The 15,847-nt window shown below is 43.4% G+C and overlaps 1 protein-coding gene and 1 long non-coding RNA gene across 9 annotated transcripts in view; one reads left to right on the top strand and one right to left on the bottom strand.

Annotated features, from left to right (window-relative positions):
- ninl (ninein-like) overlaps positions 1–15,847 on the bottom strand; it is a 124,509-nt gene that overhangs the window by 30,835 nt on the left and 77,827 nt on the right. For all 8 annotated transcript variants that reach the window (XM_057849501.1, XM_057849502.1, XM_057849499.1 and 5 more), the window contains 3 exons: positions 15,523–15,612; positions 15,306–15,450; positions 39–122 (listed from right to left, as the gene is read on the bottom strand). In XM_057849501.1, the coding sequence (XP_057705484.1) occupies positions 39–122; positions 15,306–15,450; positions 15,523–15,612 (319 nt within the window). The remainder of the gene's footprint in view (positions 1–38; positions 123–15,305; positions 15,451–15,522; positions 15,613–15,847) is intronic.
- LOC130923679 (uncharacterized) lies at positions 13,663–15,748 on the top strand. The gene is made up of 2 exons (XR_009064751.1): positions 13,663–13,888; positions 15,339–15,748. It is a non-coding gene; the product is annotated as an uncharacterized LOC130923679 (long non-coding RNA).

Below are 15,847 nucleotides of genomic sequence, written 5' to 3'. Positions count from 1 at the left end.
TAAACAAGGATAAATATTCCAGAACGGAAAATGTCAACCTGGCGCCAGTGGATGCTAAGCTCCTCCTCCAGGCGATGCCTCTCCGCCAGCCGAAGCTCCGCCTCTTCTTGCATTCGCTGCACCTAAAGGCAAAGACGGCAACCCGCGTATGGAAGACCAGGAGTGCAAAAATTAAACAGACCATTAAAACAGTTCTATTTCAATATTTTTTATATCACTTTTTACGCATTTATACATTAATTTCAACATTTATTCATTTCAAATTTTATTCCATTATTTATACAATTCCATTGTTATTTCCTATTGTATTTCAATATGTATTCCAAAATATAAAGTGAAATGAAAGTTGAAAAAGTAAAATTGGAAAAATTGAAACAATGACACAATATACAGTGCCTTGCAAAAGTATTCGGCCCCCTTGAAACTTGCAACCTTTCGCCACATTTCAGGCTTCAAACATAAAGATATGAAATTTAATTTTTTTTGTCAAGAATCAACAAGTGGGACACAATTGTGAAGTGGAACAACATTTATTGGATAATTTAAACTTTTTTAACAAATAAAAAACTGAAAAGTGAGGCGTGCAATATTATCCAGCCCCCTTGCGTTAATACTTTGTAGCGCCACCTTTTGCTCCAATTACAGCTGCAAGTCACTTGGGGTATGTTTCTATCAGTTTTGCACATCGAGAGACTGACATTCTTGCCCATTCTTCCCTGCAAAACAGCTCGAGCTCAGTGAGGTTGGATGGAGAGTGTTTGTGAACAGCAGTCTTCAGCTCTTTCCACAGATTCTCGATTGGATTCAGGTCCGGACTTTGACTTGGCCATTCTAACACCTGGATACGTTTATTTTTTAACCATACCATTGTAGATTTGGCTTTATGTTTTGGATCATTGTCCTGTTGGAAGATAAATCTCCGTCCCAGTCTCAGGTCTTGTGCAGATACCAACAGATTTTCTTCCAGAATGTTCCTGTATTTGGCTGCATCCATCTTCCCGTCAATTTTAACCATCTTCCCTGTCCCTGCTGAAGAAAAGCAGGCCCAAACCATGATGGTGTGTTCAGGGTGGTGAGCTGTGTTGCTTTTACGCCAAACATATCGTTTTGCATTGTGGCCAAAAAGTTCAATTTTGGTTTCATCTGACCAGAGCACCTTCTTCCACATGTTTGGCGTGTCTCCCAGGTGGCTCGTGGCAAACTTTAAACAAGACTTTTTATGGATATCTTTGAGAAATGGCTTTCTTCTTGCCACTCTTCCATAAAAGCCAGATTTGTGCAGTGTACGACTGATTGTTGTCCTATGGACAGACTCTCCCACCTCAGCTGTAGATCTCTGCAGTTCATCCAGAGTGATCATGGGCCTCTTGGCTGCATCTCTGATCAGTTTTCTCCTTGTTTGGAAGGACGGCCGGGTCTTGGTAGATTTGCAGTGGTCTGATGCTCCTTCCATTTCAATATGATGGCTTGCACAGTGCTCCTTGAGATGTTTAAAGCTTGGGAAATCTTTTTGTATCCAAATCCGGCTTTAAACTTCTCCACAACAGTATCTCGGACCTGCCTGGTGTGTTACTTGGTTTTCATAATGCTCTCTGCACTTTAAACAGAACCCTGAGACTATCACAGAGCAGGTGCATTTATACGGAGACTTGATTACACACAGGTGGATTCTATTTATCATCATCGGTCATTTAGGACAACATTGGATCATTCAGAGATCCTCACTGAACTTCTGGAGTGAGTTTGCTGCACTGAAAGTAAAGGGACCGAATAATATTGCACGCCCCACTTTTCAGTTTTTTATTTGTTAAAAAAGTTTAAATTATCCAATAAATGTTGTTCCACTTCACGATTGTGTCCCACTTGTTGTTGATTCTTGACAAAAACAATTAAATTTCATATCTTTATGTTTGAAGCCTGAAATGTGGTGAAAGGTTGCAAGATTCAAGGGGGCCGAATACTTTTGCAAGGCACTGTATATATAAGTAGTTTGAAATAAAAATTGGAAACTAAATGAATGATTAGACTACAAAATAATTATAATCATTGTACAGACTAAGAGATTTAAAGCTTCGACACAACATAAAACACGTTTTTAAAAAAAGTATAATATAAGTATAAAAAAAAAAAAAAAACAGTGTACACAGATTAAATGAAAATGGAAACTGAAAAATTGAATAAAATTTGCCAGAGAAAAAAAAAATTGAAATATATACAAATTAATATAACTAAAAGCTAGAATAATTAAAAATGTAAAGATAACAATAATAGTCATACATTTATTTTTTTAGAGTGCTTTCAAGCCACACAAAGAAGCTTTACCAGAAAGAGGGAGTCACAATGACAACAAAACAATTAGAAAATTTGAATAAAAACAGGATAAAATCAAATAAAAATAAAGAGGCAAAGATAAGAGCAGAGCTAAGGATCATGGTGGTTAAGAAAAAGTAAACGGCTGTGTTTTCACTCTGGATTTGAAAAGTGGAAGGGTTGATACAGTATATTGCGAAGATTGGGGGTGTTTAGAATTCCAGAGCTGGGGGGCGCAGTGACTAAAAGCTTTAGAACCGAAGGTGAAGAGATGGACATGGGGACGGAAAGGTGGAGGATATAGGAAGAGCGATGTCAATGGGGGGGACTGTTAATACAGAGGAGATTGCAAAGGTAGGGAGAGACGGGCCAGGCCGTGGAGTGCTTTGAAGGTAATGACGAGGATCTTTGACGAGGATTTGACTGTGAGCCAGTGACGTTGACGAAGGATGGGGTTGATGTCACATGATGAAGTGTGCTGCTTAGTTTTGGAGGAGCTGCTTTTCTTGGAGGAACTTAATTGGGAGATCGAAGAGCAGTGAGTTACAAAAATCAAGCCGGGAAGTGATTAGACTACAGACCAGAGTGGAAGCAGTATGGCGGGTGAGAGAAGGGAGGAGACGAGAAAGATTACAAAGTAGAATGATTTGGTGATGTTATCGATGTGGGAACGGAAGGACAGCGTGCTGTCGAGGATGACACCCAGATTCTTAACCTGAGTAGATCGGTGCATTGTTGATGATAATAGAGAAGTTATTGTCATGAGAGAGCTTGGCAGTGGATCCTACAAGGAAGACTTGTGATTTTGAGCTATTGAGGAGGGAGCTAGAGGAGAACCAAGAATTAATGTCTTCTAAACAGAAGGTGAGGGAGGGGGTGGTAGGGAAGAGGTTGGTTTTGACGAAATGTATATTGCATCGCACTCATGCATCACAAGGCTTTCGTCAAAAGTCCTGTGTCTGCGATACGCAACTGGTTCCTCCGTCTCGTACATGACAGTACGACCTGACCAGAATGGAACCAGTGTATCAACCCTCTGCTCTGGACCGTCTTCACCAAATGGAAAAGGAGGTCTCCCGGATGTCTGGTGACCTCGCATCATTAATCCAGATCGGCCACGAACACCAGCAACAACTTCAGCAACAGCAAGAACAACTGACTCAGGTAATCCAAACTCTCACCAATCTGGCAACTCCATTGTCACCACAATCCAATGATCTGGTTCCAGAAGCCGGTGAACCCAGCCTTGAATATTGACGCTCCCGAGCCCAAGATTGGAAACCCCGAACGCTTTAACGGCGACCCAACTCAGGTACGAGCCTTTCTGACAAGTTGCAAAGTCCAATTTTCCCTGCAACCCCGGACCTTTTCAACCGAAGGTGCCAAAGCTGGATACGTCATCACCCACTTGACTGGTCAGGCTCGGCTTTGGGGAACAGCGGCTCCGAGACATCCCGCGCCCTTATGACCATCCGTCAAGGTAATCAGTCAGTGTCTGAGTATTCGATTGAATTCCGAACTCTGGTGAAGCGCAGCGACTGGAACATGGAAGCCGTGATCGACGCATTCTATCACAACCTGGCTACATCAAAGATTAGCTCGTCTCCTATGATCTACCCAGCACCCTTGATGAAGTCATTGCCCTTGTAATCCGCATTGACAGTCGGATTCAGACCCGACGGCGAGAGAGGACGTCGGAACGCACCCTCTGCCTCTCAGCCTGTTCCAGTTGTTACTCCCACTCATTTAAACCAGCCTGTTCCCATGGAGATCGGCCGTGCTGCTCTAACTCCTGAAGAGCGCTAGCGATGTTTCACCTCTAACCTGTGCCTGTTCTGCGGAGGTGAAGGTCATCGAATCGCAACCTACCTAGCAAAAGCCAGAGCTCACCAGACATCGGGGAGATTCGGGTGAGCTCAACGTGTCTTCACTCTCCCCCCATTCTTAAACCCTTGCTCCAAATTCGCCTCCTTCTGACTGACACCACCCATACCTTCACCGCTCTCATCGACTCTGGAGCGGAGGCTAACATCATGGATGTGTATCTGGCCCAGCAGCTCGGCATTCGGCGTCACCAACTTTCCCCATCTGTTCCTGCACAAGCTCTGGATGGACATTTACTCGGCACAGTGACCCACATCTCAGCCCCGGTGACCATGCTTCTGTCCGGAAACCACCACAAGTCCATTCAGTTCCATCTGCTCCGCTCACCAGGTCAGTCTCTCATCCTTGGTTATCCGTGGCTGCGCCAGCACAACCCTAACATAGATTGGGAAACTGGAGTGCTACGAGAATGGGGTAGGAGATGCCACCAGACCTGCCTGAAGGAGGCGATCATACCCACCAACCCTGAACCAGTTAGTCCTGTTAACCTTGAACCGGTCAGTCTTGTTTCAGATATCTCCAACGTGCCTGCCTGCTATCATGGACTCCGTGAGGTCTTTAACAAGACCAAGGCCTCTTTGCTACCCCCTCACCGACCATATGACTGTGCCATAGACCTCCTGCCCGGCACGGTGCCACCAAAGAGCCGTCTATATTCCTTATCTGCACCAGAAAGAAGCGCCATGGAGAAGTACTAGTGAATCACTAGCTGCCGGGTTAATCCATCCATCGTCCTCGCCTGCGGGAGCTGGATTCTTCTTTGTACCGAAGAAGGATGGCTCTCTCCGCCCATGCATAGATTACCGTGGACTCAATGAAATAACCATCAAGAACCGCTACCCCCTGCCACTCATGTCATCTGCCTTTGAACTTCTAAAGGTGCCACTGTGTTCACTAAACTGGATCTGAGGAGCGCTTATCATCTGGTTCGAATGAAAGAAGGTGATGAGTGGAAGTCGGCATTCAACATGCCCTCAGGACACTATGAGTACCTAGTCATGCCCTTTGGCTTAACCAACGCCCCTGCAGTATTTCAGACCCTGGTAAATGATATCCTTTGAGACAACGCTCAATGTCTTTGTGTTTGTGTATTTAGATGACATACTGATATTTTCCAAAACCATGTCTGACCATATTAATCACGTCCGGCAGGTTCTGCGCCGTCCCCTGGAAAACTCCCGGTTTGTCAAAGCAGAGAAATGTGAAGTCCACGCCAAATCGGTATAATTTCTGGGACAGATAGTGGCAGAGGGAAGCCTCCAGATGGACCCTGCAAAAGTGACGGCAGTTACATCCTGGCCTGTACCGGAGAACCGCAAAAAGCTGCAACAATTTCTGAGCTTTGCAAACTTCTACAGACGATTCATCTGGAATTACAGCACAGTGGCATCTCCCCTCACTGCGCTTACCAGCACAACGGTTCCTTTTAGCGCTGTCCCGACTAGTCGACGTTGTCGACATCATCGATGACGAAAATGCGTCGACGGGCAAAACATACCGTCGACGGGTAATGACGGGTTTTTAAAAAATTACATGCGGATAAAGTTTAGAATGGCGGGCGCTCGCAAAGCAAGCTGTTGTTAGCGGCACCCCCTTGGGTATCCATAAAAAGCCACCAGACGCCTCTCGGGGTTTTTATGCACGCCGCCGCCTTCCTGAGTAGAAAATCGGACGAACCGACGACAACGAGCCAAGTGAATCGCCGGTTAACTCCCTGCTACGGCGAGCAGTTGAAGACACCACCAATTACCAAGAAGGGCAAAACTGGTAACACGGTAAACGTGGCATAAAGCCAAAAATTGGACCAGAATAGCCAGAGCCCGGAATTATTTCAAGGAAAATATGGAGGGTGCCACTGCGTGTCCTCTTTGCTAAGCTGTGATCGCAGACCACGGTAGTACGTAGGCTGTGAAAGAACACTTGAAGCGCTGTCACCCCGGTGTAATTTTTGAAGACGAGAAACAAAAAGTTAGCGAGTTGTAAGTCCATACAACTTTCTAACTTTTTTTGAAGTTGCCTTTATGTGCGTCGTATCAACGTGCAATTTTTATTTAATAATTTATATATGTATAATATATAGGGCTGTCAAACGATTAAAATTTTTAATCGAGTTAATTACAGCTTAAAAATTAATTAATCGCAATTCAAACCATCTATAAAATATGCCATATTTTTCTGTAAATTATTGTTGGAATGGAAAGATAAGACAAGATGGATATATACATTCAACATACGGTACATAAGGACTGTATTTGTTTATTATAACAATAAATCAACAAGATGGCATTAACATTCTGTTAAAGTGATCCATGGATAGAAAGACTTGTAGTTCTTAAAAGATGAATATTAGTACAAGTTATAGAAATGCTATATTAAAACGCCTCTTAATGTTTTCGTTTTAATAAAATTTGTAAAATTTTCAATCAAAAAATAAACTAGTAGCCCTATTCTGTCCTCAATGTGTGTGAGTACACAAATTGACAGATAGCGAACATAAGTTCCAAAAAGAAATCAGACGGTGTGGCAAAGTTGCATGGGCTTTACTGAAGTGATCTCTTTTTGACAGGAGCACGTTTCTTGTATTTTTGTAAAACTGAAAATAACAAGGCAATGTGTCAATAACTTGCATAAATCACAAAATAACATAAAATGTACACACACGTGTCCATTTGAGCAGTAGCACTAGCCAATTAGCTCACAAGCATCTAACAATGTAACTGCATTTCACCATATATGTGAACAAATTCAAATACACATCATCAATAGCTATCTAATGCTCATGAATATAAACAAAGGAGGAATATAACTCACAAGTGATGCATGTATTAGACACAAACAGTGAGATGGGGCTATGAGAACTGCCACTGAATACTGGATGCGGACGTTAGCTGGTCTGAATAGCACTGTCTATTAGTGTGAGTTCACGTTGACATATAATCACGTCAGAAAAGCGCGCCGAAACCCAAATAATCAGCTGCACTGAATCGCCAGCAGAGGGCGACATTACGCCACATAACATGTGCAAGTCACACCCAAGCGCCAGCAGAGGGCGGAAAAACTCCATAAAACACAATTAACAAGTTGGCCTTTCACTTTACTGACATTTAAATCTGTCTGAGCGGGCCTAGTGCGTTAATTGCGTCAAATATTTTAACGTGATTAATTTAAAAAATTAATTAACGCCCGTTAACGCGATAATTTTGACAGCCCTAATAATATATAATTATATAATATTTAATTATTATTAAATTTATTAGGATCATGGAAGCTCCCACTTGGGGGAAAAATATATCCTGTATATACATAATATAATAAAATATATATGGGAACACAGCACTGGCCTGCTTACTGTAATCCATGACTGCACTAATGTTAGTTACTTTATATTATAAAGTATTATTGTGTATATACATATTGTAGTATACTATAAAATTAATACTATATATTTATTTTTTGTAACTATGACTATGTGTGCCTTTCGTTCAAAATAATTGCAGTAATATTTCAGTGTGCCCTCTGCTTTATCTATTTTCAGGGTAAAACAAACAAAAATTGAACAGTTTTTCCCCTCCCCAAAAAATGCGGAACGCACACCAGAAAGAGCATCTGAACTCACACAAAGTATTCTGAAAATGATTGTCCGGGACATTGCAATTCATTTTAACATTTGGAACAAATAGACATACCACAAAAAGAGTAAGAATTGTTTTGACTCCTATTAAAAAGGTGAAGTCACAGTATTTCCGTTTACATTTTTTTTGCACTAGTTAATTTCAGCAACATTTGACCTCATTGTTTATGATTTATTATTGATATTTATGTTATTTATTTATACGCTAATAAAGAATGTAGGTGTTCCAAAATGTTTTTTTGTGAATTAACCCTTGAGAGTCGAAGGACGCGCCGGCGCGTCCTCAGCGCACGTCGTCTTTGAAGCACCCTCGCGTTTTAATTACGTCACCCACATGCCGTTGGTTGGTCTCGTTTTAAAGTGCAGAAGTTGCGGTTTACTCTCGTTGTTATTTGAAGTCAATCGACCGACTAAAACGTGAGATATTGTCATTTAAGTTTTATAGTTTTATTGTCCTCTCAAAAAAACATTAAAACGCTGCATGGATCATTTGTTTATGTCTATATTTCCATCATTTCTTGTCCTTTTTCAAAACGGAAGCTCCATGAAAAAAACACAAACGAACCCTTTCGAAGTCACAGTGGAAGCACAAAATGCGTTTTTTTTAATTTTTTATAAATATAACTGCCGTGCGAGGTTCCACCGAACGAGAGGCAGGAGTGTTCTGAAGCAGCGAGGGGGCGAGTGACGGCCGTTTGAATCAAGCAAGCGAGCGAGCGACTTTGTGTGACTTTGAGGATGAACGGAAAACTAAATTTAGCGCAAGCAATTGTGCTTTTTGATCAACTTGAGGAAGAGGGTGGTCCAAATTCGTCATCATCGTCTTCTTCGGAAGAGTCCTCGAGTGAAGATAGTGACGGATTTGAACACGTGGGTGACGCCATCGACGAGCAGAGGTAAGCCAACTCGCTTTTTTTTTTTTTTTTTTTTTTTTTAATGCTGTAAAAGTTTCTTTTGATATTGCAAGACAAAGTTAATTTTGATGCAATATAAGTGCGTGTTTGTGTGTGTAATAATAAAATGTGCATATCAGATCAAAGTATAATTTGTGGTCTTCTTTCTATATGAAGATTAGGGATGTAGCACATATTCAGCTAAGGTATTCTTTCTATTGTCATACATATAGATTTCCATTATTATTTATTGCTGAATATATTTTTATTTTATACTTTATTATTTTCATAAATACTGACTTTTGTTTCATGTACATTTATAGTGACAATGAAAGTAAAGTGAAATGAAAATGGAAGGGTGGAAAGAGGACCGACACCCCATGGAAGTGTGGGCTGTGATGTAGCCCTGTGTCTAATTCCAGGACGAAACTGCTTTTCGGAGTGGCATGCCTGAAAAAAATTTAACTTGTTTATTGTAAATATTTTTGAAAATACTTTTTTCCCCAATGTTATATATATATATTTTTTCCCCACAATCAGTCTTCTCAATTTTTGTATATAAATGTGTGTTCAAGAAGCTTGATTGTGTGTACATAGTTTTCATCAGGTGATGGGCCGCAATACCTAAACTCAGAAAGAGATGGCCTCTAAACACTTTTTGTGTTAGATGGTATATTTTTTCACTGTTCTTCGCTGTTTGGTCTGCTGTATATAACCTGTTTTGACTAGAGCATGTATAAATGCAAAAAACGCCTATGGCTATACCTGTTGTTTATGTTGAATTGTCAAATAAAAGACTATTTATTCTAAATTTTTTTGGTTGAATGTTCATCCTAACATGTTGAATAAATATTACAAAGTTTCAAAACGGTTCGTTACGCATGTTTGGTTGTCAATTGGACATCAATATTAAAAATTTTGACAAAACGATTTTGGAATTTTTGGTCTTTTTGGGCCCAAAATTATGATTTATAATTGGTCAGTGAAGGAAACAACAGTTTGGAAATGAAGTTCAAGGTGTCACAAAAAAAGGGACCAAACCAGGCCATCGTAAACAATTCTGTCTTTGAAATATAAAGGCAACTTCAAGGGCATGCAAAATCAGACAAAATAGGCCCAGACCTTAAAGGGTTAATAAGCTTCAACAAAAATGTCATTATTAAATTAGTAAAAAAAAATAAAAATAAAATAAAAAATAGATTAGTCGACTAATTGTAAAAATAGACGGCTGACTAATCGGGAGGAAATTAGTCGTTTGGGACAGCCCTAGTTCCTTTCAGGTGGACTCCGGCAACCGACGAGGCCTTCGAGACGCTTAAGGCACGCTTCACTTCTGCCCCAATCCTCCAAATGCCGGACCCAGAGCGACAATTTGTGGGAGAGGTGGATGCGTCCGACGTGGGGGTCTGGGCAGTGCTCTCACAGCGCGCAGCATCGAACGGCAAGTTACATCCGTGCGCCTTCTACTCTCGCCGACTGTCCCCCGCCAGAGTGGAATTATGACATTGGGAATCGCGAGCTGCCGGCTGTGAAACTCGCTCTGGAAGAATGGCGACATTGGCTTGAAGGATCGGCTGTTCCGTTTCTGGTGTGGACATACCACAAGAACCTTGAATACATAAGAATAGCTCGGTGGTTGAATCCGCGGCAGGCCCGGTGGTCCCTATTCTTCACATGTTTCAATTTCACCCTCTCTTACTGCCCTGGTTCCCGGAATGCAAAGCCTGAGGAGGATTTTGAGCCCATTCTCCCGGATTCCTGCCTAGTTTCCAAGCTGACCTGGGACATTGAGGAGCAGGGTAAAGAAGCCATCCAGGATCAGCCTGGCCCCAGCGCCTGCCCCACTGATTGCCTCTTTGTTCCGGATAATCTGAGGTCCCAGGTGATCCAGTGGGGCCACAACTCCCACCTGGCTTGTCACCCTGGTGTCACTCGCACCATCCACCTGCTCTCCCAGCGATTCTGGTGGCCATCGTTGAGAACAGATGTCCAAGACTTCGTGAAAGTCTGCCCCACCTGTAGCGAGAACAAGACCACCAGCCGTTCCCCATCCGGCTTGCTCCAACCCCTGCCAGTCCCCAAACGCCCCTGGTCCCATATATCAATGGACTTTGTAACTGGACTCCCTCCTTCTGAAGGAAACACTGTCATTCTCACGGTTGTGGACAGGTTCAGCAAGATGGCCCACTTCATCCTGCTGCCAAGATTGCCCACTGCTAAGAAGATGGCACAGGTGGTTATGGAGCAGGTGTTCCGAATTCACGGACTACCGAGGGATGTCATATCTGTCCGGGTTCCGCAGTTTGCATCCTCCTTCTGGAAGGAGTTCTGCTGCCTCCTGGGAGTCACAGCGAGCCTCACGTCAGGCTGTCACCACCAGTCTAACGGCCAGTCGGAAAGGCTCAACCAAGAGCTTGAGACATCCCTCCACTGCATGGCTTTACGCAATCCCCATTCTCGGGCGCAACATCTGCTGTGGGTGGAAGACACTCAACTCCCTTCCCAGCTCTGCCACCGGCCTGTCTCCCTTTCACACTGTCTTCAGCTATCAACCGCCCCTGTTCGCCAGCCAAGAGGGAGACGCTTCCTGCCCTTCCGCCCAAGCCTGCGTACGGAGATGTCGCTGAATCTGGTCTCAAGCCCGTACCACTCTTTTAAAGTCTGTTTTTTGTTATGCCATCAGAGCCAACCGACGACGGACTGCAGCCCCTGCCTACCAAGTGGGCCAGAAGGTATGGCTCTCTTCCCCGGGATCTGCCACTCCAAGTGGAATCACGGAAACTGGCACCCAGGTTCGTTGGTCCGTTTCCCACCGAGAAGATCATCAGCCCATCAGCTATCCGACTCAAACTACCCAGGTCCATGAAGGTTCACCCAACCTTCCATGTCTCCAAACTAAAGCTAGTCCATGAGAGCCCCCTGGTCCCCAATGCAGCACCACCTCCCCCTCCTCACCTGGTGGACGGGGGTCCTGTCTACACAGTTTGCCGCCTGCTCAATTCACGCCGCCGGGGCAGGGGCTTCCAATATCTAGTGGACTGGGAAGGATATGGTCCTGAGGAGAGGATGTGGGTTCCAGCTGGGCGGATTGTAGATCGGACCGTCATATCAGACTTCCACCACCTCCATCTGGACCAACAGTCCGTCCGGCGGGGTCGACCTAGAGCGGCTTGCTCTCAGCCCATGTCTACATCTGGCTCTGAACCCGACCCTGTGCCATCGGGAGTTGATTCTTCCACTGGCGAGGAGGAGATTGAGACAATGCCCTCAGAGGATGAGGCCATGGACTCTGATAGGTCGGTGGATTAATAGCCCTTGGGACTTCTGGAGCCATTCCTTGAGAGGGGGGTTGTCATGTATTAATGTTTCAGCTATTAATCAGGCATGAAAATGGGTCAGGGATTAAAAAGGTGAGTAGGGTGTGGAGGAAATATGTTCCGGAGTTCTGCCAAAATGTCCTCCATCGGTGAAACGTCTACATGAGGCGAATTTGAAAATTTAAATTTTTCACATAAGGCTTAATATTTGAGTTAGCGGGGGTTTAATTAGTTGAAGGAGTTGATTTCAACCACCATTGACTCGCGCTAGTTTAGCCACTCCGGAGCCCTGAAACTAACAAATAACATGCAAACTGCAAAGAATTTGTTCAAATCAACTCCAACAACTAATTAAACCCCGGCTAACTCAAAGATTAAGCGCAATGTAAAAAATTCTGAACTTCCCCTTTAAAATAAAGACCATTGAATATGGCTATTAAAATGTTGTCTATAAAAGTTTTAGAGCAATAAAACAAAGAACAAAAATGAATGAAATGAACAAGAATCGTTCAAAGTATTTCATAATGGATCCAAATTATTTTTCGAACAGATTATGTGACTAAAGCACCTTAGAGACAGCCGTTTGCTTTGCTTAGCCAAAACTACAGCTGAGGAGGCAAGATGGATATTTAGAATTTCTTTAAACCTAAGATTTCAAAACCTTCAACAACAACTGAGCTTGAACCGAGGATTGAGCATGAGCAGTATCAAAAAGTCCTGGCTGTCTCGTTACCTGTTGTGTTGTAATTCCAAGTGGTGCTTGAAATGGATGCTTTTAGCGCAAAGTTCGCAGCGCACGGAGATATTTTAGTCATCTTTACTGGACAAAAATGTGAAGTAATGGCTGTGTTTCCAGTGTGCAAATGCAGCCGTTTGTAGTATATCTCCTGCCTATTTCATTGCATCCTGGCGAGGTAACAAGGCTATGTTGTTTTGGCCGCAAACTCCCAGCGCTCATGGCTCACGCATCATGGTAGTACACGTGACCAGTTTTTTTTCCACCCCCGATTAGAAAATGTGACATGTGATGTCACTCCCATGACTACAGTATTCTTTGTTCTACATATATTGTGGCAATAACAAAATAGTAACGCACAGGCATCAAGGAAAGTAACTTTAATCAGATTACTGATTTAGAAAAATGAACGCGTTAGATTGCTCTTTACACATTACTCACATAACGCGTTACTGACAACACTGCTTTTATATTACCGTTAAGTACACAAGCTTGACGCTAACTTAACGGGAGCTATTTTTTCACCGGAGATTTGGCTAGCTCTGGCAGTGTTCAACGCAAGCTGCAACTAACGGCAGTAACTTTGTTATACCACAAAATATGAAAACGATTGAAACCATTACTCACCAAATTCAATATGCTGGCAAATGCATTCATCTAAAAAAATTGGGAGTGAGACCTCCTCTCTTCCAGCGAACGTGAATTTGTGCTTAGGACAAGATCATCTGTCGCAATTAGTGATCTTTGACGCTCCCCCCCCCCGCATGCAAACTTGTTTCTCTCTCAGCGGCTGTGATTAACCTCAATGAAGTTGCTCTCCTAGCTAAGCTTTGCCTATCATTCGTCTTTGTAAGTTTTTAGTAACTTTGTGTATTGAATTTGAAAGGAAAATGTGTGTTTTGTTTTTGGCGAACTTTTTCATGAAGCTAAACTGTTGAAGCTACTCACACGTGGAAAAATACGATTGTACAACATTTTAAATGTATTCATTTGGTATATTTCAGTTACCGCGATTTGAGAGCTCAACAAATTGAAGAAAAGTACGCCTTGTGTTTGGAGTGTTTGTTTTTGGGTTTGCTGGAATAGCTGACACACGCAGCATCAAACAGGGGAAGGGGTAAGCGCTGAGCGCCAAGCCACTTCTGGCTGCATTTTTGCCGGAGAATTTTAGTGGTTTTGTAACCGCGACATTTTCATAGCATGGTAAACCGTGAAGGTAACCGGCACATGTCTACACCCGCCCCCACCCCCACCCACCCCCCTAAAAATTTTCTCCTCGGATCTACACGATTCACGTAGGTTATCCTTTTTGACTTCAAAACGGCGAATTTCGCCGAAAGGTCAGAGATTTTCATGCCTGATTAATGTTTCAGCATATTGGCATCACACTCATGCATCACAAGGCTTTCGTCAAATGTCCTGTGTACCCTTTATTATGTCACAAAGAACAACTGAGAACACTATATAAGCCTCGAACAGACAACATTCAGTGTCAGGTCGTCAGCAATTCAGCATATGTTTGCATGCCAACTAGCCATTACCGCTTGACCTGATTGTTTCCTTTGCCTGTCAAAATCACTAAAATCCTGTGTCTGCGATACGCAACTGGGTCCTCAGTCTCGTACATGACAAGCTGAGTGTCATCCGCGTAACAGGGAAAGTGAATATTGTGTTTGAGCAAGATGGAACCGAGGGGGAGAATGTAAATGATGAAGAGGAGCAGCCCCAGGACAGAACCCTCGGGCACGCCAGTTGAGACAGTGAGGGATTTGGATTCATGCGGTCTGAATTTGACACACTGAGTGCGGTCAGACAGGTAGGAGTTGAACTAGCCATGGGGTGTGTGGGTGATACCAAGGGAGGAGAGCCGGTCGAGAAGGATTGTGTGGGAAATGGCAGCAGTGAGATCGAGAACAACAAGGACTGATAATAGACCAGAGTCAGAAGCTATACGGAGGTCGTTTGTAATTTTGAGTTAGGCTGTTCAGTGCTTCGGAGGGGGCGGAAACCTGATTGAAACTGCTCGTAAATGTCATTGCTAATTAGGTGGTTAGGGAGTTGGAATGCAATGGTTTTTTCAACAATTTTGGAAATGAACAGTAAGTTAGAAATGGGGCGAAGGTTATTGAAATTGGTGGGACCCAGGCTGGGTTTCTTAAGAATGGGTGTGATGGAAGCAGTTTTGAGAGATGAGGGAAATGAGTGAGCAATAAATGATATTGGTGATGAGGGAGACAATTGAAGGAAGACAGGCTTTGATAAAGGCAGTGGGAAAAGGATCAAGATGACAGGTTGTGGGTTCAGATTTTGGTGATGATGTCACAGATAGCCTGGATTAAAGGAAGGGTAAATCTGGAAGGGGTCTGATGAGAGGAACATTAGAGGGAATGAGTAGTTGAAAAAGTTGAAAGTTGGAAAAAAAAAAAAAAAAAAAAAAAAAAAAAAAGGAAATTAATACAAGAATCTGAATCATTTTAATTATTATATAATTGATAGAATTTTTGCAATCCTGGATGGCGGGGCGGCTTACAGACCTGAGTCTCATGCGCTTCCTGCTGTTCTTGCAGCCGCTCCAACAGTCGGGTGTTGACGGCGCTCAGCTCAGAGTTCCTGACACTCAGACTCTCGACCTCCTGCCGGCCGGTCTCGTCATGTCGCGTCATCTCCTCAGACTTCCTCCTGAAAGAAGCGCCAAAGTCAGCCAAAGAGTGGGCGAGGTCGGCCGCCCGGCGGAGTCTAAAGGTCACTGGCCTCTTGTCGGTGACCCCCTGGTCCAGCCGCAGGATGCAAAGCCGCTCCTGTAAAGCGACGTTGTCAGAGCGCGCCTCTTCCAGCTGGCTCCTGCGCACAGTAAACTCATTGAGATTCACAGCAGAAGCCCCTACCAACATTGCCACCTTGTGGCAACGTTCCCATCAGAGTCAATGCATTGACATTCAAATAAAGTCACAACTAGCTTAATTTTATCAATATCAAAGCATATGCTTTTTACTTAGTGGCTGCAGTTGACGGTGGTAGATGTCCAATCCGTTTAAAGTGGGAGGGTTGACAGCAAATTAACTTCATTCACTGCCAT

The sequence above is a fragment of the Corythoichthys intestinalis genome, chromosome 11 (assembly GCF_030265065.1).
Source record: "Corythoichthys intestinalis isolate RoL2023-P3 chromosome 11, ASM3026506v1, whole genome shotgun sequence".
Taxonomy (NCBI): Eukaryota; Metazoa; Chordata; class Actinopteri; order Syngnathiformes; family Syngnathidae; genus Corythoichthys; species Corythoichthys intestinalis.
Note: the sequence above shows the minus strand (reverse complement) of the source record. Positions and strands in the feature narration are given on the sequence as shown.